Genomic DNA, 25,627 nt, shown 5'->3' on the forward strand with positions numbered 1-25,627 from the left:
AGAGAGCAAAACTTGGTAAATCACCGGTGGGGAGGAACACGTTTATTGGATCGTTAGTAGTTACGAGCACGTGTAACAGAGAGAGAGAGAGAGAGAGAGAGAGAGCGGAATTATAAAAAAAAAATGTAACTTCACAGTACGCGTGAAGCTGACGCACTGCATGTACTGTTAAGTGTTCTGTTTGAAACGGTGATTTCTGCCGAATGGAGTCAATTTTGTCAACTTCAATGGTTGATTGTCCTAGTATGTAGTTAGAATTTTTCGTAATGTTGTGCATTCGACTATTTTTTTTTAAAGTAATAATGTTATTTATAAATTTATTTTATAGTCGATTAAATCTACAAGAATCTAATGAGTTTTGTGTATCACCGATGTATGGTAAAATTATTGGTCTTAAAAAATGTACTATCTTTTATATTTATTGCGTTCTAAAAGTAAAGTACATAATTTTGTACAAAAAAAAAAAAAAAAAAAAAAAAAAATGCTGAACTACAATGGTATTTAAAGAGTACCTGTTTAGATGCAGCTTTCAATGATTTCATTGCTGATGCGTAGGTTTACGTATACGTAATATACTTGTTACCCATACAAGGGCATATACATACTTTGGGTTAATCAAATGCATTCCAGGGAAACGCTGGCGTTAAACTCGACAAACATTGCACAAGTATGGGATGTGTATTTATGTTTGAAGAGAATTTCCGTTTCCGTACATTGCTACGTACCTCGAGGGCACGAGGTATATTGTTCACACGTTTGTTTGCCAAGTTTGCGAAATATTCACTTTATACTTGGCGATTTTGTAAATTTTATAATACGATAGTTTAAATACATTATAATCATTGCAATATGATAAATAAATACTATAAAATCTATGTATAAAAATTTTATTTCAATGATCAGAGCATTATACATTTTTTGCCGTCACATTGTATTGTATCATCTAACTGTATCTTATACGTCTAAAGTCTTTTGAGCTACTTATACCCATGACTTCTAGATGACGATGCCGATCGTTCATTAAGCATCTAGAATGGATGGTTCAATTGAACTAAATTTAGAATTATGGTTGGATAAATTGTTTTTACTGCACTGTAGATTGCACCAAAGTAATTAGTTGACATATGAATCATAATAAAATACAAATGATTTTTTTTGTAAGATTGAGAACTCATTATTCTTTGTTAATGAGTCATAGTTATGTTAGCTACTTTACAATTTTTCAAATTGAGATAAATAGAAAATGAAAAATATACTTTACTTTTAAATTGTTGTGTTTAATAACTCATGACAGTGTACCTATAATATTTAAAGTACTATCAAAAAATATAGTCTTACATTTTATCATTATCTTAAAGTTAACGCAATGACATTGTTTGCATTTTAACAACAAGGAAGTATAAAACGATACATTAACTAAATTTTTATACTCTCTTTCGATAAAGGACACACACTTAATCATAATTGTACCGACAAATTTATAAAAAAAATTAAAAACGGTTTCCTTATATTGTGTAAGTAAGTATACTATTATTACACTCACGAGAAATTTCATCTCAAATTTAAGTTCTAATTATTATAACAATCTTATCAAGGATTAGCCTAAATTATCTCTAAAAATGTACATCTGTGCCACATTAAAAATCTAATGAATACTGGACTAGAAATTTTCTCACTTTTTTTGTCATCCTATAGTGTTTCCAAACATTTCGAATAGAACACATTTTTTTGAAGCTTGTAACTACAGTTTGCAAAACAATATTGTAATACGTAGACGATAAATCTTTCAAATACGTTGTTTTCAAAGTTGAAACTGAACTGAAAATCACACGTTTACAAAAAAACTCATTCAAATTTATCAAGTCAAAAATCTTTTTGACATGATATTTTCTAGAAAAAATTTAATTTTATCTACATACGTAGTGGTGTCATTATAAATCTTTCCCAGTACTTCATGTAAAATGTAACCAATGCACTTGTTGATCCAATGAAATTTCATTTTTGCAACGTATTTACCGGTGGATTTTATACTTTAGCTTCAATCATTACTTTCCTCAACTATTGTCTCTTCCATCTCTTTGTGCGGCAGGTTTTCATCTTTTACCACCAGACCGACTGGATCCCCTGGAAATTTAGCCGTAAGAACAATAATAACCAAGAGGATAGTACGAGTTTCGCGCTGAAAATCAAAACAGAGAAAAGTAAATACGCAAACTCCGAGCGAAAGAAGTAGGAGTGAATGGATTTGTCCACTTACATTCGCACAAGCCGGAATACTTGTTGGAGTAGCTGACACCGTATTGGTTGCATTCTGGCCAGCCGAACGAGTAGGGCTCATTACCGAGGATGTTACCACTGAAAATCGAATCAAGATCACATTTTGTAAAAGATGTACTGTTTTTGTTTTTTTTGTTTCACGTTTCAATTTTTTGTGTGTTTTCGTTCTATTGACTGCACAAATTATTGATCGACTTCAAATAGCTGTAAAGTTATTGGATGGCTCTCAAATGACTTTTAATAACTTTTAAAGATTTCGCAAGTCTCTTGAGAAAACAAAACAAACTCGTGGCTCACCTCGGTCCGTAATTGCAAACGTAATTCTTCGTGTAACCATTTCGGGGATCGTAGTAGTACGAGTAGCCACACCCAACCAAGAACGTATCACCCCAGACAACCTGTAAGCAATTAAGAACAAAAAATAATTTTTTTAATAATTAATATTGCTCACTTTATTAGAAATATTTTGTTTCCCCTCTTAAAAAAAAAAAAAAAAAAATTAGTCATCGAAAATCGTACCTGCGTGTAATGAGCAGTAATGGGACTGAAGCCTGCCCTGTAGTACTGCACCTCGTTGAACCAGTCCTGGATCTTAACCCTCCACTCCGGCTCGGTGTCATAATAGTTGGCCGGTGTACGGGTCGTCCAGGTACGAGCTAAATTTTGGCCCACTTGGAATCGTCCTTTAATCAGAGTGAAACAGGGGGAGTTAGATACATCAGACTGATCTTTCGTGGAGAGAACGTTACATACTATGTGGTCGATGTCAGGGAGGATGGGCTCATAATTTTAGAATCATCAGGGGCACGTTATTGTAGACTATAATGTAATGATTAACTTTGTACGGGTTATGCAAAAATTGTGTAGGGTAAACGGGTATATGTATACTTGTAATATTTATTGATTTATTCAAGTTATGATTTTGCATTTAAAATAAAGACTCGGGCTTTGGTTAAATGCACAATTTTTATAAATCGATTCGTTAAAAATGCATGACATCACGAGGATATGGATTGTATAGTTTTTTTGAGAAATCGAAAAAGTGGCAAAGTAATAGGCTGACAAACGTGAGAACTCTTGAAGAACGATACCTCCGGATCTATGAATATGGTAATCGCATGTAAATTTCTCTTTTTTTACAAGTATACGGTATTGGGAATGGGGAGCTTGCAGTTTTCGATGCCACTTTTGAAACGAGGCACTAATTTCGCATTGGGAGGAGCTCTCCGACTAGTTTAAACTTGGTCGGATTCCATAAAACTCGAGGAGAGGCATAGATTTCTCTTAAGTAGGACAGTTCTCTTATTAATGCTTTACTGTTTTTGTTTTATAAAAAAAAAAGAAAAAAAATGATCAATGTAATATGCCATTTTAACAAGATCCTCAAAATGAGTGACCATGATGAAAAACCAGTCACAAGTATCAAGTACAAACATCAATGACATAATCATCAAAAATATCACTTACTGACATTACGGGAATGGTCGTGGTCCTCGGCACAGATGGAGGCCCACTGTTGCGCTCTCGTAGCCAACTCGTCGTCCCAGACCTGCGAAAAGTTATAGCGAAACGTGTCCGTTAATCTCGAGAGCCACATAAGCGTCTTTCGTCCCGAGAGAAATATATACAGCGTGGATGGAGAGAGGAGAAGCTGATTCACATGAAGCGTGCAAGAGGCAGTGCCCACTTTGTCGTTACGTGTGAGATACATGTATACCCTCTACGAGTCAATCTTGACTTTACGAGGTGGAAAAGGTGCTTATGGGTCGTCGCTAATTTCGGATTGGTGAATTTGCTTCGTCACGATGATTGTGAGATTGCATGACTGATAGTGTATCAGATTGTAAGTAGATTGTAGGGAAAAAAGTATGCTGGTATCGCTAGGTGATGTTAAAAAAAGCAGATGTAGGTAGTTTTTCGAATGCTTTGTATCTCAATTTTTTTCTACTGATGTAATTTGATATTTGTTAATAATATTTTTCCAGAAAAATATTCGCATTCATATTTCAAACGAGAACAAAAATGAACATAATGAAGTATTTGAAAATTTTCTTTAAAACGACCTCAATTGTTTCAAATCATTTTGCACGAACTTTTACTTATAGTAAGGAAAACAAACTTTTTCCAACATAAATATTGCATTACATTTTTAGAAAAAATTTTATTCCATAGTGGTTAAAAATCTATAAAGTAATTGGGTGAGCGATACTTGAAATGTCTTCGTACCATCTCCATCATCATCTTCGCGGACGGTTGTCCCCGAATTTGACCCAAAGCGACGAGTTGCCGAAGGCGATTGTGCTCGTCGAGGATTGTCCTTCTGTCCTGGCATGATACTCCCGTTCCTGCCGACCAAAAAAATCATGTACTCATCAGTATTTACAACTATAACAATAGTGTCGATTGAGTGCGTCACAATTTATGATCTCTATTAATTTATATACTATTTATTATTCTCACTGTCCATCCTCATGGTGATGAGTAAATGGAAGAAAAAATAAAGGAAATCGTAAAACTACATAATTATCAATTTATAGGTGATATCGTTTCTTTTTTTTTAAACCGGTATATTATTCAGTTAATCTCGGGAATGGTGCACCACATTGGTCAATGTTGGTGAGCCGTGATGCTATAAATCTATACATGAATGTACATAGTTAATATTGTATTCTTAAGTATTGTTTGAATTGCTAAAATCATCTAAATTAACAAAGTCATCGGTGTAGACATGTATATAAAAAGAAGACATCAAAGTAGTCGGCATATAATTTTTTTTTTTTTTTTTTATGTAATATCATCGTTAATACCCATGTGACATTTTTACTCATACTGACGTGACATCATAGGTGATCAGGGATTGAAAAGTGGGGGAGGATTAGTAATGGGATGCTCGTAAATTGAACTTTTCTTCTTCTTTCGATTTAATTAAATCGGAAATTTTGAAAAAGTAGGGCCATCCATTATAAAAGAGATAACATTTCATTAAACGTAAAATAATAATTTTAGATAACGGATGTGTGCGTGGTTGTATTGCTGTGGTGACGAGTAAAAATCGAGAAATCGAGTGGTCTCAGGACTCTGGCTGAGATACTTTATGTGGGTAATAAATTTTTCGGCTCCTCTTTCGAGACTTAGTCACAGGGAATCGATTAACCATTTCGGTGCAGGTTTGATATTACTGCTGCTGATCAATGCAGCATCGATTTATGAACAGTTTCATCGTCCTCGCCATCATCGTCGCCGTCGTTCTATTTTTAGGCGTGATCTCAGGGCATTTTTCGGGGCTTTGATGCTTCATTTTTGTATTATGTAATTAATGTTTTTGCTTTCACATAAATGTGGCACATAGCTTGGTTAAAGTTGTATTAATGTTATTTTTGAAAGTTAAAATTTTTTATCGTACAGTTAAGTTTAGTTTCCATCCTACTATTTTTATGCTTTTGAAAATTCGCAATGTATTCAGTTTTTTTTTTGTTAAGGATCTTTTAGTAATTAATTGATCAAAAGTAACTTCAATATATACGAAGAAGCTTATGTATGGTTCTTTTGCAGTTAAAACTTTAATTTTTTTGCTGACCGAGTTTGGAAGTGAATTTAATTTTTAAATATAGTTATGATTTATGATTTATTGATACCGTACCTTACACTTTAGTTAATAGATAATTTTTTTTAGAATTATTATTGTATTATAGCTTTAAATCTTAAAATTCATCCACGTTATTTACTTAATCTATCCTCTCAAAAGAATCATGTACACATTACAAAGTGTAATTTACAGTATAAGTTGTAAATGCTACGTCGATTAGTATTTCATTTGTATGTCTGTAAAAAAATAAAAATTGTTGTTACTACGTACTATTACTATATTATGTTGTACTAAACTATGTGTGTTATTAAATTTTATTTATTCCTATTTGCTAGAGAATTAATAATTTAAATACTGCCATCGAGTGACACGTTCTATAATAGTTCTTTATTTTACGATAGCCCAAAAATTTTTTAATTTATTTTTACGTATCATATTGTTTTTTATTCTCAAATATACGTAACATAAAATACACAGTTACTTCTTGCGTATTATTTTTTTTATCCTTAAAGAAATATAATCGTTTTAGTAGTTATTTATGTATTTCTTTTACTTTTAAGTAAATTCATAATTTAGTAAATATATAAAAAATTTTTAATAATATTTCAATAATCTGACAAACAGAAAAAACTACCTTCTCGACCTCAAACGTCACGTCAATCAACGCCAAATTTATCCTGGCCAACTTTATCAGGCTCATCTAAAAATACACATACTCTTGGCTGCGTAACAATAGAAAAAAAGGATTGGCCGTTTCGCTTCGTCATCGTCAGGATGAGTTGTTCTTATGTTGAACAAAAGCTGCTTGGAGGATTTGGTTCACGTTATGCACGGGAGTCCTTATTTTTTGGCGATCACGTGTCATGTGTTACGCAATGCACGGAAAATGATTACAGCATGACAAGTCTGCCATACAAAGGAAAGTCTTGGGGATTTTGATAATCAGCTTATTTTGCGTGTCGTTTCTCTGCATGTCACGGTCTTAATAAAGCATCAGATTTTTTTTCTATGGGTTCTATGTGTAGGTATATTAAATGGAAGTTTAGGCGTGTTTATCTGATAGCACAGCTTGGGTGAGAAATATTTTTTTATTACTTTAATGGACTCTTCTTGTAAACTCTCGTGAGTCCATTTTAACTACTACGTGTACGTTCCATTGATATGTTATTTTCACGTTTTTTAAAACACTTGTAATAAAACTTAATAGTTAACTTTTCAAATGTTAGTCTGACATCATGACAGATCTCAATTAGGTAAACATGTACATTTTCATGTTGCTATTAAATTTCGTACATTTTCTTTAAATTATATCGAGTGGTCTTGAGTACAAGACACTAAATTACCAACGCATGACAAACAAATCTATGATATTATTTTAGTTACCCTTTACTTTTGATGAACAATACTATCTTACGTATTTTGCAAACAGTAAATTGTATTTCCTAAATGACATTTTATTCTTAAATATCTGAAATTGATAATATTATAACAAAATGCAGTTATATAATTATTTTATTAAAATGTATTAATATTAATGTAAATTTAATACGTTTAAATGATTTTAAGTTTTTTTTTTTCATAATTTTATTTCAAAAGCTTTGAATATTCAAATCGTTTTAAATGGCCCAATTGGCCCTCACTGTAACAAACAACAACACATGCACTGTAAAACACAGACGATTTTCCGCTGGCAATCTAGGCGCGCACCGTGAAACTGCAAGAACAAAAGGGCAAAGCGTTTCATGCGGTTTCCCTGTGAGAATTTTGCGTTGGGCTGTTTTTCGCATTCACTAGCTTTGGCAGGTCAAAGGAGTACCGAAAAAGCCCAACTTCTCACGCCCGTTAACACCAAAAGGAGTTGATCACAGCTTTGAGAACAAACGTAAATTAGGAGGTAATATAATGAAAAATAACAACAGCAGCGAAAAATTTGCTTTTTTATGTCGTGAGGTTTTCCCACGCAACGGTGATGATTCAAAAAAGCGCGCAACTAGGCCGTGCCCTCCTGTTTTCCGGTCTACTTCTCGTTTTTTTTCTCGTTCGCGGAAAAGTGACGTTTCCAATCATACTTACGTGGTGACGGCAATGGTTGAACGTACATATACACAGACACATATTTTCACGCAAAGCAAAATAGTAGTACACTGTAACTCGAGATCCTGGGCGTTTGGTTTATTGTTGCTTTTGGCGCTTTTTTTACTCTCAAACAAGAGGGGAAGAGAAAAAAAGGATACGATTACGTTGCGTTTTTTTTCCTATACGTTTGCGATCTTTGATACTGATCCCTAAAACGTGCTTATGGCTAATCGAAGTGTTATTTTATTCATACTTTATTTTTTAAATCAACTGAACGGTAAGGTTTAAGATAGATTTGAAATATCATTTCAACTCAAGAAGATTATCCATACGATTCAAGTTAAAATTGAAATGTAACAGGGAATAAATTCTTCTTTTTTTTCCAAGTACAAACAAGCGAGTTTGGTAAGACTGTCCGAGTTATGCAAGTATTGTACGTGACTTTTGGATTCGAAAATGGCTTACTCGATTCGGCTGTTACTACTAGTGATAAAAATCTAAAAAGTTGGAAAAACCTCGATACATTAAAAAGAGACGTTTGTAAGTGATTAAGTATAAATTAACGATATCTGGCCTTGGCCAAATTCCCACGCTATAACAGTTGTTTGTATTTGGGCCAAACCATCGATCCCGGAGAAAGACGCCTTCGCATAATATTCACACAAGAGAGATAAGCATCACTTGGCCATAAACGAGCGATTCGAGAAAAGAGAAAGCCCAAAAATACAGGAAAGAGTGTCTACGTAGTACTCACGCATCAGGTTCTTTCCGCGACAGGCCAGACAGCACGGCGCCATAGCAGCGATCAGCACCACGGCCACGAGCACGATGACCGGTGTCCTTGTCTTTCGGCTCTCCTTCTTTCTTTGCTCACACTCGGCTGACCCCTTGAGTTTCATTGTTTTTTCTCGGCTTAAAAGTGAAGGCACCACAGGACAGTGTTGTCCGTACGAAAAGTAGCACTCGCGGTAACCAATGTCAGTATATGTGTAAAATTAAAAGACTGTTGCCGATCGGTGATTTCCAGCAACTGTTGCCTACTCTCCGCTCATCCGATCGATTTATACGTTATCCCACCCGCGGCTCGAGCGAAAGAGAGAGAGAGAGAGAGAGTCCCGCCGCCTCGCTGACTGGCTCGACCGGCCGGCTTCTCATCCTTTCTTTAGTTTTATTTTATTTTTTTCCCCACTCGACGATCAATTCCTCAGTGGTTTCGAGGTTCATTCTTCTCTGGATTTGAATTTGCGTGTGTATGCGTTATTTTTCTCTTTCTGTTGTCCTGATGGCCTATACTCTTACGGAACTAGATGTGTAGGTCATGGGATTAAGGAAACTTCGATTTCGCTTCAGGGATTCCGTCGGGCTAAATGTGATATTAATAAGTGGATGGTGCTTGTCTATAGGCATTGCTTGGGATAAGTCGATGTCCAAAAAGAAGGGGAGACGAAGTTTCGTATTTTGTTGTCGTAAGAGCACGTCATAGGATTCGGAGTTAACGGTAAGTCCAAGTGATGCATGACAAAAGCTTTTGTTGCAGCGCCGTTCGATTGGCAATTGGTGTGCGTCATTATTATACACTGGAGATTTTGTTCTGTAAATGAAAAAATTTTTGATTGAAAAAAAGGCTCATTATACTCTGGCTGTTACTACTGATTTTTTTTTTTTTTTTTTTTTTACGATAATTGATGCGTAACAATGGAGGCATTTGTTTGCAAACTTCGATTTCTAATAAATTAAATAAACACATAAAAAGTTTCATTCATAGTTAAAATCGCGATAAGATCTTTCTCTTTATATTTTTGTGAATCAGGCGTGATTGTTGATTGTTGTTAATTTTTTAATGGATGGTTGCATACTGCAGAAAAGTTGAATCTTTAGTTGAATTTCAAAAGAAAAATTCAAATATAAATTCCTGTGCAGTAGTTCTTGAAAACTGTTTGTTTTCTCACAACGTTATGTAAATAATTAGAATCATTGTAATTATATAATTTAACAGTGAGTGGACTAAAAAATCATTCACACTATATAAATACAATATATGTGTCGCTCAATAAAAATTTTAAAAAATCAATCACTTGACTACTACTGTAAAAATGACTACTGATATCCCCAAAATGTCTAGTGATACAAACGTTTTGTTAAAAAAGTACTTTAAAGAATCATTGAACTAATTTAAAAAATATTCTCATAAATATATTAAGAACAAATTATAAAAATACACTTGTATTCTGTGATGATTTTCTGCATTGTGGTATTGTTTAAATTTTGCAAATCGAAGCTGTCAATCATTGAACAAAATGCTTTTTCAATCTAAGAGGCCTTGAAGTCAATATAAAAGTTATTCAGAAGTTCTACCGTCATCTTTGAGCTTCTGAATTTTTGAGTTAAAATATAGATTATTTTCGAAATTAAGTGTTAATAGTTTTTTCATTATTTCTCTAAGATATGTAGAGTCCAGTTAAACTAGTATTTCAAGGCAAGTTTTATTGTAATGCTGTATAAAAAATCATGTTAATTAAAAACATTTTTTTTTTCAATTGGTAATGGGTTACAATCATGAAAAAACGGTCACAAAACCACGATTTAAAAATTTAATATGCAATGAAAATTTATCAGAGTCTATTAGTTTACATGTTAAAAATTTTAATTAATTGAACAAAAAAAAATGTTTAATTGTTATGTTAGATTACAGAAATGTTGTTTTAGCTAGTTTTTTTACATCTTACGCTAACGCAGTGCATTTTTCAAGTATAATCTCAAATTACAATATCTAAAAAAGGTTCTGATGTGTAAAATAATTCAACGCAACATTTTAAAAGTCTGAGAAAGTCTAAGCTTGTCTGCGTAGTTTTTTCCACATTGGTAATACGTTAAGATTCGTTTACGAATGCAAAACGAGAAAGAAAAGGTGATGCCATCGATGTAGCTTGAGTCCTAAGTGTTTCGTAACACCAACCTCATTGACACGTCTGAAAATAGTTTGTACAAAATTTTTAGAGAAAATAAATTTTTGCGTTCGTGAGGGGAAAAAACCTGTACTGCATTTAGACAAATTTCCATAACTCAATAATAAATTTTATGAGATTACCACGTAAGATTGTGCCATTATTCAACATAAGTTTATTTGTTTATGAAGAATATATTTTTAATGTACATACCGAACATTTTTATTATATTGGCAATAAATTTTACGGTAAAAAATCAGATTGTTACTACTGTGTGATAATCTTTATTGACGCATGCTGGACATAACTTTGGAGTTTAAAAAATGCCACACTTTATAATAATAGACACGAAGGAGCCAGTTAAAAAAAAATTTACACACATTTAAATATTGATAAATGATCTTGGCTGAGCAATATTTATTACAATGCTTTGGGAAATACTTGCGTGACGCACATAACGTTATCATACACACGATTCGCGTATAAATTCACAGAATCCTTTCATTTAGCTATATATCTTTCTTGCATTTTCAAATTTTGGCTATTCTGCAGTATTTTATTCGTCAATGAATTTTTTTCCATCTACCATAGTCGTAGCACGTTATTATAATGGTGTTTGAGTCGAGAACAAAAAAAAATATTATCATCAAGGACCGTGGTTTGTAGAGTTATTTTCGTCTTTTCCGCATGCATTGTGAGAATCATCGAATTTGTAGATATATTGCTGATGCAACAATCTTTTTCATGAAACCGAAAAAAAAAATTTATCTTGACAAACGTCAGATACAGACATTCTCATGCTGAGGCACATACATTGTGGTGCCCACAGTAGTAACAGCCGTGCGCAGTCAGACGTTGATTCTACTGGGTTTAGTATTTCATTTTCCTAGCTATAAATAACGAATGTCGTTGTTTCATTATTAAATATACGCTATTAAATAACATCATTGCTTTATAATTAATTACAAATAGAACTACCCACAAATATTCATCAAAATGCTGGACAAAATTTTTTTTCTCACCACTCATAACACAGTACTTGACGAAATTCTTTTCAGCAAAATTAATACATAATATTTTGTAAGACAAAAAAATTAGAAGAAAAAAAGTAAATGTATTTGTAAAAAGTATTTTAATATTTAAAAAAAAATTTTTTTGTGTATACTTTACACTCTGATAATTCATAGAATTGTTTTGGCTGAAAGTATTTTACCAAAAAATATATAAAAATATTGTGCCTACCTGTGAAAAATGATAAACTCAGACTTCTCAGATTCATTTAACTAAAAACAAACTACAAGTGTATAGTCGACATTTATGTTTATTTAGCGGGAGAGGACCATAAATCAAAGTTGAAAAGTTCGAAAAAGCGAACACGTTAGCCAGAAAAAAAACCTTAACGACTGAAAGTTGTGAGAATTAAAAACATATTTGTCACAAAGCAAAAATATTGATTGGTTATTTTCAAATAAAAAAACTACTGTAAGAAATCTGACACTCTACCGTTGAAAAAAAATCCTTAAATAAAAACCAACACATGGAAGAATCTTGGCTTGCACGTGCGTGAAACCACGATTTTTCGTAATCACCATCGTAAGCCGTTGTCCTTTGCGCTTCATCGGGCTACAATATAATCCTTCGCCAATTAGGATCAGGTATTACCATACACGTAAATTCATCCTTTCCTCGTCCTCGCCACGAATCGTGGTCAATTAAAATAAATAGCCCACAGCTTGAATCGATGGACTTACAGTCTCGTGAATCATCCCCCTTCGCTTGCAATAATAATAGAATCAGCGCGCTCGCGAGCGGAAGACGCGTTCGGCCTCAGAAACTCGTTTCCTCCTCTCCATGCCGCCTCTTTCTTCTGACGAGCAAAAAAAAACAAAAACAAAAAAAAACAAAAAAACGAACTGAACGAAAATGTGAAAGGCAAACAAGAAATATAATAATAATTTTACTTAAACGTGTTCACCGTATATATTACATCCACAGGGTGACTCATCCGCGTAAAAGCATACTATAAAGCAATGCCGCTTAATCGAGCCAATCGTTTTATTACAATAATAATGATGATAATAATCGGGTTCTCCATGATTCACCTTTCGAACGGGAGTGGCAGGCTGCTCCGATGATAGATTTTTTTACTTCGATCCCAGACAGCGCGTCGATGCGAAACTGTTACACACGCATACACATTCACTCATCCTGAACCTTTGGGCGATAACTAATTCTTTATCAGTACACGAGTTCCATAAATTATTCTCATCCCAGCGTCTCCTCGTTTTGTGTGGATGATGCTTTTGATGTACAGGGATGAATGGGATACTCCAACGTCGTGTCACTCATCTGACACGAGATGTACATCTGATCTAGTGGCCAACGTATAGTGTTGTAATTTTCTTGTGATGGTGCAGTCTAAATGTGTATGGAATATGGATACTTTTTATTGGAATATGGAACATCGAATACAGATTTGCATGTATTTATTTTATATAAAATTTCTTCGTATACGAGAAATATATTTATTTATTTATTTCTTTATTCCTATACAGATTTTTACCTCTTTTTAAAATCTTCTTTCTTACACCATTTTTACTTAGAGCTAACTCACTATTTCATATTTCACATTTCACAAACAAGCATCTTTTTTTAATCTCTTATGAACATAAATTCGCATATAAAGTATTATCGCCGGAATACGGGATATATATTAAATATTCTTTGATGAGAGAAACTACAGTAATCAGTTCTATTCAATTTTCTGTTGTTATTGTTATAATTATTATTAATATCATTATTATTCCCAATTAATTATCATTAGATGCAATTATTTAATATTTTATTGGTATGATTAAAATAAAATTTTCAAATTATTTACTAAGTGCGACCAAATTTTTCTTAGAGCAAAAACGATTTCAAAGAAAACGCTGAGGGAAATCTTTTATAAAAGTAAAAAATAGAATAAACTGTGTACAATAGTTATCTAGAGGATAATTTATAATACGTCATTGATGTTTTTAAGTAAGAATTTTATTTATTTAAATAGTTTTTTTTATGTTGGACTTCAGAAAATCTTATTCGAAGACGAAAAATATTTTATCTTCGGTTAGTGCTCTTGTATTGAAAATTTATGGCCTTGTGTTTTAAAAAATTTACTTTATTGATACGTTTTAAACTAACCGCTGATAAGGCATTTAACAATTTTTTTCTTCTGATTTTATTTTAAATAATGATACAGGTTCTCCTCTGTTTTAGTACTATCGTAAATCTCAACAAACATATAGCTATGACTCGTTTAGCGCGTCAATCGAAATTTTCAAAACTAGATTGAGAGAGGTACAAAAAAATTGGTTAAAAGTTTTCTCTCAAAAAATTAGTCCCTCGTATACTAATTATTATTCAAATTTATACTGTAGCTCAATTTCAATGTGATTATTTTTTGTTTATTTTTTTATTCAATTCGATGTTATTTCATAATTGATTAGATTTAAATGAATATCGACGTTTTGATAAATAAGAAGTAAAAAATTATTGTATTATGAAAAATGTTTATTCCTCAAACATCGAAAGTGTTGTTAAAATTTTTTTTCCTTGTTGTCAAAACATTATTCCCAATCATTTATAAAATACTGAGTCATTTGGAATAATTCATTAGTAGTCTAAAGAAAAAAAAGTATTTTCTCTTTATAATATTGCATACAAAAATTATATCATGTTCTTTTTTTTTAAACTCAATAGTTTTTTGTACCAAAATCCCTTTGAAACTTCTAAATTCGATCAGAGTCTTTAAGAGTGACACAAACTCGTGAAAACGAAAAGTGAAAAAACTTACTAATAAACGCAGCTTTATCGATATCACCATGGCGAGCGAAAATCTTATATAAATTGCGTACATGCCTTGACCCAATTTTCCTACAGAGTCGCCTAGCACACATCTGTTGCAGCCGCACGTGCCTAACAGCCATCAGCAGATTGAACCCGAATATTTACACTGGGCTATTAATCATAAGCCGATAGTGGATGACGGAAGCTGATGTCGTGTACACACGTTTGCGTACACAACACATACGCATCTAAAGACATGTGCTTTCGAAAGTTCGTAGATCATCGTCAGAGTCGAGAGAGAGAGAGAGAGAGAGAGAGAGAGAGAGAGAGAGAGACAAAGACGCACTTTTTCTTATAGAACATGAGCGTCGAGTGGAGGTCATCAAACCTATCACCATTTTTTGTATTTTTATTAACGACCGTGTTCATCCATAATGTATTATTACAAACGCGTCCTGTTCCTGGAATCGGCTGAAAAATTTTATATCTCGCTTTCTTTTGTTTTTCACTTTTCGCTGAAACTTGATTTTTATCTGTCGAGAGACACCACTCATTTACTCACGTCTCGACGTTGCCCGAGAGTGGAGAAACTATATGTTTCATTAGATATTAATGAGGCTGCGGCGGAGACAGCTTGGCGTCGCTGCTCGGCTGATATGATGTACAGTGCGTGGATGGCCACGATTATTCTTTACGATAATGATCGAGACGATCGGACGTGTTATAAGGCTAACGATCAGTACTTACCGACCGGCTTGGTCAGTTTTTTCTTAACAATTATTTTTTATTTTTTTATTCAAGGTAATGTATGTGGTTGACCAGTTAATCAAGTCAGTTTGATGAACTACGTCACTGTATGTGTTATAAAACAATTAATAATATCACAATAAAATCAACATTATAATGTAATATTTTTGAAAATTACTTGAACTAATAAGATCATATTTGCTTTTTTACTACATACTTTGCAGTAACATTATTTTCTAAATTTAATGCATTATTTGTGTTGTTAAAAATGTTTTTTTATGTTATTACTTATCATGCTAAACAAAACTTATACTATCAAAAGTAACGAAAAAAATTTTTGATGAATATGGTATTGTAAATAGTAACGAAAAAAAGCCTATTCATGTCAACATTGCGGTGATTGCTTAATTATTAATTCATGAACGATAAAAGTAATTTAAACACAAAAATACAAAGCCTACCTGGATGATGGATTTTTTATTTGAAAACCGAGAAGAAAAAACAAGCAAGCATGGACAATTATTTCACAGCTAATTCCATGTAATAACAGATTTCTAGCAATTAATTTATTGAACAAATTCACACTGAGCAATATATACATACACCGGAAGCATAAATTACTGTGAGAATCGTATTCCTCGTGAAAGGCCGTATAAATCTGAAATTTGCTGTAATATTGCATCAGCTGCTTTCATTCTACTAGTTGGCAATTTTGAATTTTTTACGTAAGATTACTGTAAGAAAGTATTTTAAATTTTTGAGAGGCGTGCAACCTAATGGAAATCTTTCATTGAAAATGGGAATAATTTTTATCATGATGTAATGGTTAATGGTGACCAATAATTTTTAGCCAAATTACAATAATTATTACCTCGATTATTACAGTAATAATATTTTCTTTTGGCTAGAAATAATTTTTTTAGGTTCATTCAAACAACTTTTCTTGACAACCTTAGAATAATGTGTACTAGAAAAATTATGATTTTTGATGTTAGAGTTGTAAGGCTCCTCAAACATCCAGTCAAGTTTAGTTGTGTGTTTATAGCTCGAGTTTCTTGATAAATTTCAAATGTATTTTATTAATTTTCAAAATGTAGGAACTCATGGTCGAACTTATTGAGGTGAAACCAAGGTCAATTGGACCGATGTCAATGGATCAGGTTTTTTCTTGATTAAAGTATCAAGTTTAGGGGCATAACGCGAGTAGTCTATAAAATGTTTTACTACCATATCTAACACTGAGTCATTAGCTTGATTGACATTATTACATTCAGGCAATTACTTCCTAGAAGTTTCCTATCGCAACTCTAAATTAATTGTCAGAGCGTAAGTATACGCAACGTTTCATGTGGTAGTATTAATAAATACTGCTGATACGACATAAATTTACCTCATTTGTGTGATTACAACCATGACTAGTATTGATAAATAATATAGTTTTTTTCGCTTCATTACATAAATACGAGTTATATATTTTTTGCTGTTGATAATATTTGAGAGTTGACATCAGAAAAAGTTTATAGTAAGAAATTTTACCCTCATAAAATCGATTTTCTTCATTAATATTACAATTCCATCATGAAGTGTGGTATACGAGGCTTATGGATCTTCAATGAACACTTAGTTGGATTATACATTTGATTATTAAACTTCGTTTTGTTTAATCTATTTATTTAATTGTTTTCAGATCGAGTGCTACATTAACGCTAGTAGATCTCAGATAAGTGTCTTTGAATAGGCTCTCACGGATTGTGAGTTTCAAAAAACATTTGGTATTTATTTCAGTGTTATAATAATCGCACTTTTTAATCCATTTATTCATGAATCAAGTCAACTGTTTTGTCAATAGAACCTTAAATTGTCTTCGTATTTGAAAAAAAAACACGTGAAAAAAAAAAGAAGAAATCTACTTACATTTTATCGAAACTACTCTACCCTTGATGACCCAATTTTTTCGCTCTACTTAGTAAGGTTCTGTGTTTTTTAAATTACTCTCTGTCGAGCACTCGTCTACGTCCATTGGATGATAATAAATGTAATCACATTTATAAGGGTGCACGAGTCGAGCACTAGAAAAATCAGCTCGTTCGCAATTTTCAAGGACCAACAAAATAAAAAATCAATCTGGAAGCCTCATTGGAGATTCAAAAAGGGTATAGAGTACAAGTCGAAGTCTTCTTTGTGTATGCCAACCAGAAAAGCTCATCTGTACGCGCGAGCTGAGAATTCATGATGGTTTCTTCCCTTCTCTTTCTTTGATTTTTCTTAGTTCTTGCGTATACGTGATGACGAGGGTCTTATTTTAATTTTATCTTTTTACTTCTCACCTTGTTTTTCTGAAACTTTGGTTTGGTGCGCAAATTTTTCATGGATAATGTGGAGCGTAACTAGAAATTTTATGTGATACATGTCAGGGCCTCAAAAAATACAATAAATATTAATGGCTTGATAGTATTACTCTTAAACATCACATCATGTCAATCAATATTCAAGGTCAAATATAATTTTACGAATCACTCGATATCTCAGCCATATTGTTTATTTAATTTTATCATATTTTTTAACCTTAAGAGAAAAAAAAAGATTCTGTTGATCCCAAATTGCTGTGATAGTAAATTAAAATAATCCTGATAAGAACTTTTTTTTTAATGGAAAACCAATAGATTAAAAAAATTTTATGTTTCTATTTGTAACCTATTTTTCAATTCAAACGAGCATCCTTATTAAAAAAAAAAAGTTTTAATTAAACTTTAAAAGCTTTTAGTCTCCTACAGATGAAATGTCGATCTAAATATAGCCCGGACGCTAAACATTTCGAGGCAAAATTTATTTTCTCGTCGTCTCGTGAGAACAACTTTGCATCGAAAATAAAATCATGACGTACACAACTTTTTTTTTTCACCTACCGACGAATTATTCAACCAGTATAATACATTTCAAACAAGAGAGGCAGGTGATCAATAGGTTCAGATTTTGTATGTGTGGTACACATTTTTATACAATTCAGTGACTCCAAATTTATACAATTTACTTGTAAAAGTAATAATAACCTGAATTAATTAATGCACGAACCACGTAAAATTGGATCAAAATTGTAATCTAGTCAATATCATCAAGTTTCATTACACGTTATTTTTTAGATAAATTCATCCACTCCAAAAGTATCGGATAAATAACTGACCACGAATAAAAAAAAATCACGTTCTCCAAATAGAAATCTTGATGCCACGCGTATATTCCCCGAAACGTGCACGAGGAAAACTAATGCCTATAATAACCCGTCCTTGTATGGAGCTAGTAGCAGCGCAGATGTGTCCGATCTTGAAAAGTCGCGAAAGAAAAAAAAACAATATTTTTCGTATCAGCTCCAGCCACGTATTTTCATACGGATATCGGAGCATCGAATATAAAAATGCACCCACAACACGAGGTCAGAGCCGCCTCTTTTTCCATCACCTGTTTCATTTTCCGAGCCTCACACGCGCGCACGTACAATTATACTTTTTCAACATATCCCTCTCTTTATCTCTATACCTGTCTCTGTCGGCACGTGCGCGACCGCTCGCAATTTGCATATTTATGGAGCGATCCGATTCACACGAGTCATTTGCATACCCATTTGCATGTCGTGAGCCCAGTGCGCGCATTCCAATTCAAACGTTCTCTTTTCCCTTTCGGCTCGCGCGGATGAAGGAAACGAGGTGGGTGCGGATGGAAAAAAAAAAAATTCAGCACAGACGGACGGACGAACTTGACGGAGGATAAACAGAAATAGATGGCGGCTGGTATAGGGAAGGAGGGACAAAAGGGCAAAGGGCATCGATTTTTGTTTTCTTTACAAGTCCTGACACTGTAAGTCATTGGGACGAGTTGCCACGTGTCGAGATCGTGGTGATGAATGCAGCGACGTGTACATCAGATAAGGTTTTTTTTTTTTTTTTTTCAACTGCTTATCGGGTATTTTGGGAACGAAAGTTTGTAAAGAAGGCATGGAAATGGAGAATTGTCAAGCTTGAGACCAGAGTGTTTTTAGTTTATGTTTTCTTTATAATGGATCTCCGGTGGCCTGATGATCGCAAGAGTGTATGAGATAATTGCTAAAATTACATTCGCATCATCGTAATCGAAAGTTCGACTTTATAAATGAATGACGCAACTTACGTGAATCACCAGGAATCACCAGAAATTTGAGTATAATTTGGATGACGTTGAGCCGTAAATTTTCTCTATGCCTATATGTAGATGCTGTTTTTATAATTGAAATATCATTCAAGGATCGATCAACAATGACTGTCACTAGAGTATATTATACGTATACGTATGGATTGATTCACAAGAACCTCATTATATTATTTCGAGCCATTTGAAACATCATATGGAGTAGTGCCATGTCAGACTTTTTTTGTTCAAAGATTAAAAATTTTTGGTCTTTCAATACATGTTTTGAGATAAAATTGAAAAAGTTTATTTTTTTGCCGTAAGATAAAGTAAAATGGTTAAAGAGTTATTTTGTATTAAAAATGCATGTAGGATGGAAAGTATATACATAAAAGCATTTCATATTTAATGATAGTAATTCATGTATATATTTAAAAAAACATATGTATATAAATATATATATTTTTATTTAAAAATGTATTACAGCATCGAGCGAAAGTTACTACGAAAAATGATAACAATTAATGTCACCTCTTAGTAAATTAAGGATGTTTCCTCCGATAACATCTTTAATTCCCATCGGTCGCAGATAATAATAGACTAGACTTCCGTCGAAAATCTGATAATTATAGGTCATGATAAATCGTTAATGCGCGAAAAAATAGCTTAGACAGCTGGACACCCACACAAGTATAACTGTTCCATTTTCATAAATTGATCTTGTCTGTGTACCAAACGAATGCGCAAGTGCAAGCAAATAAGGTCGCATTCGGCCAGGTGTTTATTAAACATGACCGAATAATTAGGATCCACTCAATCCTGAGACGAAAGTTTTTATTTCTTACTTGTCACGTATATTATTTTTTTTAGGATGGAAGTCGCTTATTTTTTGTGATGGGAACAATTTTTTCTTAAATAACTGTTGTCGTGGATTATGAGTGTTATGGTTTAATTATTCAATATGATATACGTTTTTATACAAAGTGATTTCTTTGAGTGTCTTTCGTTAATTACTCAATAGTATTAAAAAAACTCTTTAAAAAATAGACTTGGGTTGCGAGTGACATTTTTTAGTTAGTTGTTGAAAAAAACATTTTTTGAAGAAATCGTAAAATTATCTCCCACCAGTGAAACTCCTAAATATATCCATTCAATAAAAGTATTTGGATTTAATTCACTCTTTTCGCGAACCACAATTATAAATACTTCAATTCAATGCTCTTTTTTCTCATTCACACTTATAATGAGTTTTACTTAACACTCTTCGCTCAGAGTCGTTCTTGTAAGGGATGCTGTCAAAGAGAGCTTTATTTGTTGAAAAAAATTATTTTCTAATTTTTTAATCGTAATCATTCTAAACAGTTATCTAAGCATAATGCGTTTATTATTGGAAATTGCATTGTACTTTGGATGTGCTTAAAGTCATTTTGTATTAGTATAATGTTTGTTGGAAGAAGGGAATGGATCCATAAAGACGTATTTATAGTAAAATAAGTATAAAAATTAAATTAAATAACATTTGTTAAACATAATATAAGGAATAAAGAATATTTACTCAATGAAATAAAAACGAATTTCCTACGTTTAGGATTTTGTCTTTATTTTTTACGGATAGAAACGATGGGTTCATAATAATAGGTACTCCATTGAAATAACTTTAAATTATTGTATGACAAAAAAAATTTATTAATGTTATAGAAATTCAGTGATACATATCGTTTGAAGTTAAGTGACAACAATGCATCTCCTTAGTAATTATTTTCAACCTAATAATGTCGTGGAGAGAAGTTATGTCTTAAAACAAACCACGATACAATAACACTTGCAATCTGAAACACATAACGCAACCGTATTTTTATTTGTTTATTTATTTACATGAAGAAATTTTCTTTCTATTCTAAACAATATTTTTTAGACACAACCATTTTGTATGGGGGATCTTTGTTATCTAAATTAAATAAAAATTAAATGAAATATTATGAAATACTATGGTAAGTCCCGTTCAAGCAGAATCTGTTCCGTAAATTTTTACTTCAACGAATATTAGTAGTGCCAAAAAAATTTTGTACATTAAATCAATTTTATATTCTAGGTATTGGGAAAATATATAATGTATTATCGTAATTCTAGCAGCCTTTAATTCCAACAAATTTTTTTTTTTCTGAGGTCCATTTTAAATAAAAATAAGTGATAAAAATCTGTATCATTCAATTTCAAGAAAAAATACTTACCCGCATTAGTAGTGGCTCATTTATTCAAAAAACATGTAAAGCTTCAAATTTGACATCAGTATGCATACATTGGTGTGCAAATAAAAATAGCTGAAAATCGATTTGGTTCTTATTAAATCACATACAACTTAAAACTATCGGCTTTGAATACTTACTTGATGCAATGTATATTTATCATTTATATTGTCGTTATACATCAGGCAATCAATCAATGTCAAGATAATCTTTTTACTCTGTGTAATTTATAAAATTTTGGTTGAACATTAGTACTGTAGATAAAAATGAGTAATCCCTAGTATATTACCTCTGTGATTGCTGAAGTAGCCGAATTGGTTAATAGTATTAACATAAGCACTGAATCGAAAAAAAAAATTGGAACTATTATTGAATCTTGGTTAGTAGATAACCTTTGTATGAATCCATTCTCCATAAAAAAATTGCAATGACCCACAAATTCTATAAAATGCATGGCGATAAATAAAAATATTGTTACCGAATAAAAATTTGATACATCTTCTGATACTTCAATCAACGACGTATGTATTTCATGTAACTTTAAAATGGTCAGTGCCTTTTCCGATACATTAGGATTTAATGAATCAATAGTTTCCACGTTACACAAGTTTTGAAAAAGCCTTCTCGCACAGTATCTAATCTTTTTGAATGATGATTTTATGAAAACAGTAAGTAAAACGTATTGCACCATTATGGAGTCTACTATGATGTAATGTACAGATTTAAATGGCGAAAATGTTAGTACTTCTGATTTAAAGCAAATATATAAATAAAAAATTATTACTAAAACGTGAAAAGTGAATGTTACGAGATGAAAATAAAATTCTTTGAAAAAATTTGATTGTTTATTATTATTTATATACTTGTTTAATTCTCTAAGCATTTCTTTTATTGAATTTATTTTAGTTAGTATCAAAATAGCAGTTTTTTGTTTTACAATATTTTGAGTTAAAATAAAACAGGCAGCCAAAAAAACCATCATGTCCATAACATTGAAAATAATGTCTATTTGTGATTGTTTAAACTGTTCGTATACTACAACACAATCAAGTATGTATAAGTACTGCATTATTGTACAAAAAGTAAGTAAAAAAATGTTGTAGGCAATCCCAGAATAGGAGTAAGTGAACAACCAACGTTTAAAAACTTTATTTCTAGTCGAAATTTCATCAAATTTCATTGTTGTAGCTCCGAATACGCGATTAAGAAAATAAAATAACATAATAAATGAAAACTTTAACTCGATCATTTTTTTTCTTGATAACAATTTGGCCAATGTCATTTCAATACGAGAGTCGAGCTGAAAAAAGTTGGGTGGTTTACGTGAAGCAAAAGTGTTATTTTTTTCGTCTACTTACAACTGCAGCCGCTTTGAGGATAAAACAATTTACGGGATCTAACAGAGCTGTTTTCCCTACTTTATGAATCTTATTTTCCAGTAAAGTTGATGAGTTATGTGATTCTAACCTAGCCAACTATTGCCACTTTCCGATGAAGGTTTGACTTACCAAAAGCTGTAAGGCACACTGGATGTCGATTGGTATTCCGAAAGTACGACAGAATGTTATCAATTTCTTATTAACTTCTTCCAATAAGGAAATGAAACTTATTTTTGAGCAATACAAAGCATCACTTTTACATGACCCGTACATCTAGGTTCCTCAAGTAGTACACCAAAATGCATGAGTGACAAGTTTGAAACGTCCGTTTTTTATTGAACAGTCATTCCAATAAATTTGTTCACCGATCGATACAAGCCCTAATTGTACTTTGATGTATCTGATCATCGGAAAACATTGTGAACTGCGAATACAAAAAATTATCACTCCTTTTCTCCTTTATAATCAAATTATTTTTATCACTTTTATTGTCATTCAAAACATTTTTTTATTTTCTCTATTTTTAAATTAATTAATAAGAACGTTTTACGAATTAGTAAGATTCAAGTTCGTTAAAGATTATTATTCCTAACGTGTACTACTCTACATCAAAACTTCGGAATTGTAATGCCATGAATCACATAAGCTTTTTTTTTTTAAGAAAACTTTTTGTCATTGAGCGTAAGAAACATATATTAAATTTTTGTAGGCTCAAATTTCTGTGAGGAAATTTTTCAATGTCCTAACTATCCCAAAAATTTTGTTTTGTTTATTATTGGTTGTTCATAAATAAAATAAATAAAAATAATATATGTATTCGTAGATAAACTGGGTGTAGTCACGGGTACATGATCGACCTAAGGTGAGTACCAATATTAAACAATACAATTGCAGTAAACGTCTGCAATAAAAGCTTACTGGTATTCGTTAAAATATACATGTTTTTTCAGTTTTAGTACATCTTTATTTTACACAGATAAAAACGTAGATATTTACAACTGAGTCAAATAGCTTATTACAATAGTTGAAAAATAAAACTAGTTACGACAATGAAAAGCAAATTTCAATATGTCGAGAAAAATATTGATGTATTATAATAAAAATGTTGTAAGTATATTGTATGTATGTTAGAGTTTTTATTAATTTTACATAAAACAATTTTCATGCGTATTAACATAAATTTATATAGGCACAACAGTTATAATAAAAGTCACGTTTAGGTAGTGTTTGTCCATAACATTTTTTTACCACAAGACATGCAGACCGAACAAAAAAAACTATTTTACCTTCTGGTAAAAAACACCAATATATAGTCTAGAAATTATATAATGGTAAGTAAGTTTGAATATTTTCATACCTGAAAAGTTTTTGGTGATCAAAGTGGCACTAACAGGACTTTGTGCATAACACGAATTATATACTTCAATAATTTTATTAATACTCACTTATTTATGAGTTGTATCTTCATTCAATTTTAATGGAAGAAATAAACACATGCAGAGAGAGAGAGAGAGAGAGAGAGAGAGAACTGAATAACACACACGTCTTCCTTCTTAGAAAGTTTATGTTTTATTAACTTATACATTTTAAGGACAAATATTTATTTTGTTGTCACGATCGTGCTTTACATAAAATGGCATAGCCCTTGGCATGAGGCAAAACCCTAATCACTCTGTAACATTTAAGAACAAATACGTACCCGCATAAGTAATGACTCATTTATTGAAAAAACATTCAAAGCTTTAAATTTGATGTCGGTATGCATACATTGGCGTGAAAATAATAATAGCTAAAAATTGACTTTATTATTTTTGTTACATTGTTTTTAACTTAAAAATATCAGCTTTCAATGCTTACTTGATACATTGTATTCTTGTCTTCAACATTATGGTTATCCATTAAACAGTCAATTAAGCTCAAGTCAATCTTCTTACTCTACAATATAATTTGATTGTTTTGATATAATACAAGTATTTTAAGCAAAAATCGAGAATCCTTTGTTATGTTACCTCTACGATGGCTGTTAGTTGACGTAGTTAAGAGTATTAACATAAATATCATATTTAATAAAAATAGGAAATCGTAAATTAGACACCAGACGTTATTAATTTTCTCGATAAAATTACCGTTTAATAAAAGTTCGCATTATGTGATAACTCATCGGATACTTCGAGACCCTATTTTTTTGATTTTCACGAGGATGCTATATTCATTATAAGATAATTGTAAAAAATAAAAATACTGAATTACCTACTAAATGTGTACGTCTAGTTTTAAATTATTTCATATTTTTATAACATCACAATAATATTAATAATAATATTTGTGTTATAAAAAATTTGTATGACGTCAAAACAAATCAACAAATATTAATAAAGGTGCAAA

At 31.9% G+C, this 25,627-nt stretch overlaps 1 protein-coding gene across 1 annotated transcript; it reads right to left on the bottom strand.

Moving 5' to 3' along the window:
* Positions 1 to 2,132: 2,132 nt before the first annotated feature.
* LOC106642565 (venom allergen 5) lies at positions 2,133 to 8,838 on the bottom strand. The gene is made up of 7 exons (XM_014357385.2): positions 8,694 to 8,838; positions 4,504 to 4,622; positions 3,745 to 3,826; positions 2,797 to 2,960; positions 2,575 to 2,675; positions 2,258 to 2,355; positions 2,133 to 2,179 (listed from the first exon to the last, which is right to left on the bottom strand). The coding sequence occupies exons 1-7, from the start codon at positions 8,836 to 8,838 to the stop codon at positions 2,133 to 2,135; spliced, it is 756 nt and encodes a 251-aa protein (XP_014212871.2).
* Positions 8,839 to 25,627: the final 16,789 nt, after the last annotated feature.

Source organism: Copidosoma floridanum, unplaced genomic scaffold (assembly GCF_036245765.1).
Source record: "Copidosoma floridanum isolate Cflo_tuat_1 unplaced genomic scaffold, Cflo_Japanese_pri ptg000030l, whole genome shotgun sequence".
NCBI classification, from domain to species: domain Eukaryota; kingdom Metazoa; phylum Arthropoda; class Insecta; order Hymenoptera; family Encyrtidae; genus Copidosoma; species Copidosoma floridanum.

Excerpts from the sequence above, each read along its gene's own strand:
- LOC106642565 (XM_014357385.2), bottom strand. The coding sequence starts at position 8,838 with ATGAAACTCAAGGGGTCAGCCGAGTGTGAGCAAAGAAAGAAGGAGAGC. Across the intron at positions 4,623-8,693 it reads TCGCGGAAAGAACCTGATGC|GAACGGGAGTATCATGCCAG; the intron begins GTGAGTACTACG and ends TTTGGTCGGCAG. Across the intron at positions 2,961-3,744 it reads CGACCATTCCCGTAATGTCA|GACGATTCCAAGTGGGCCAA; the intron begins GTAAGTGATATT and ends CTCTGATTAAAG.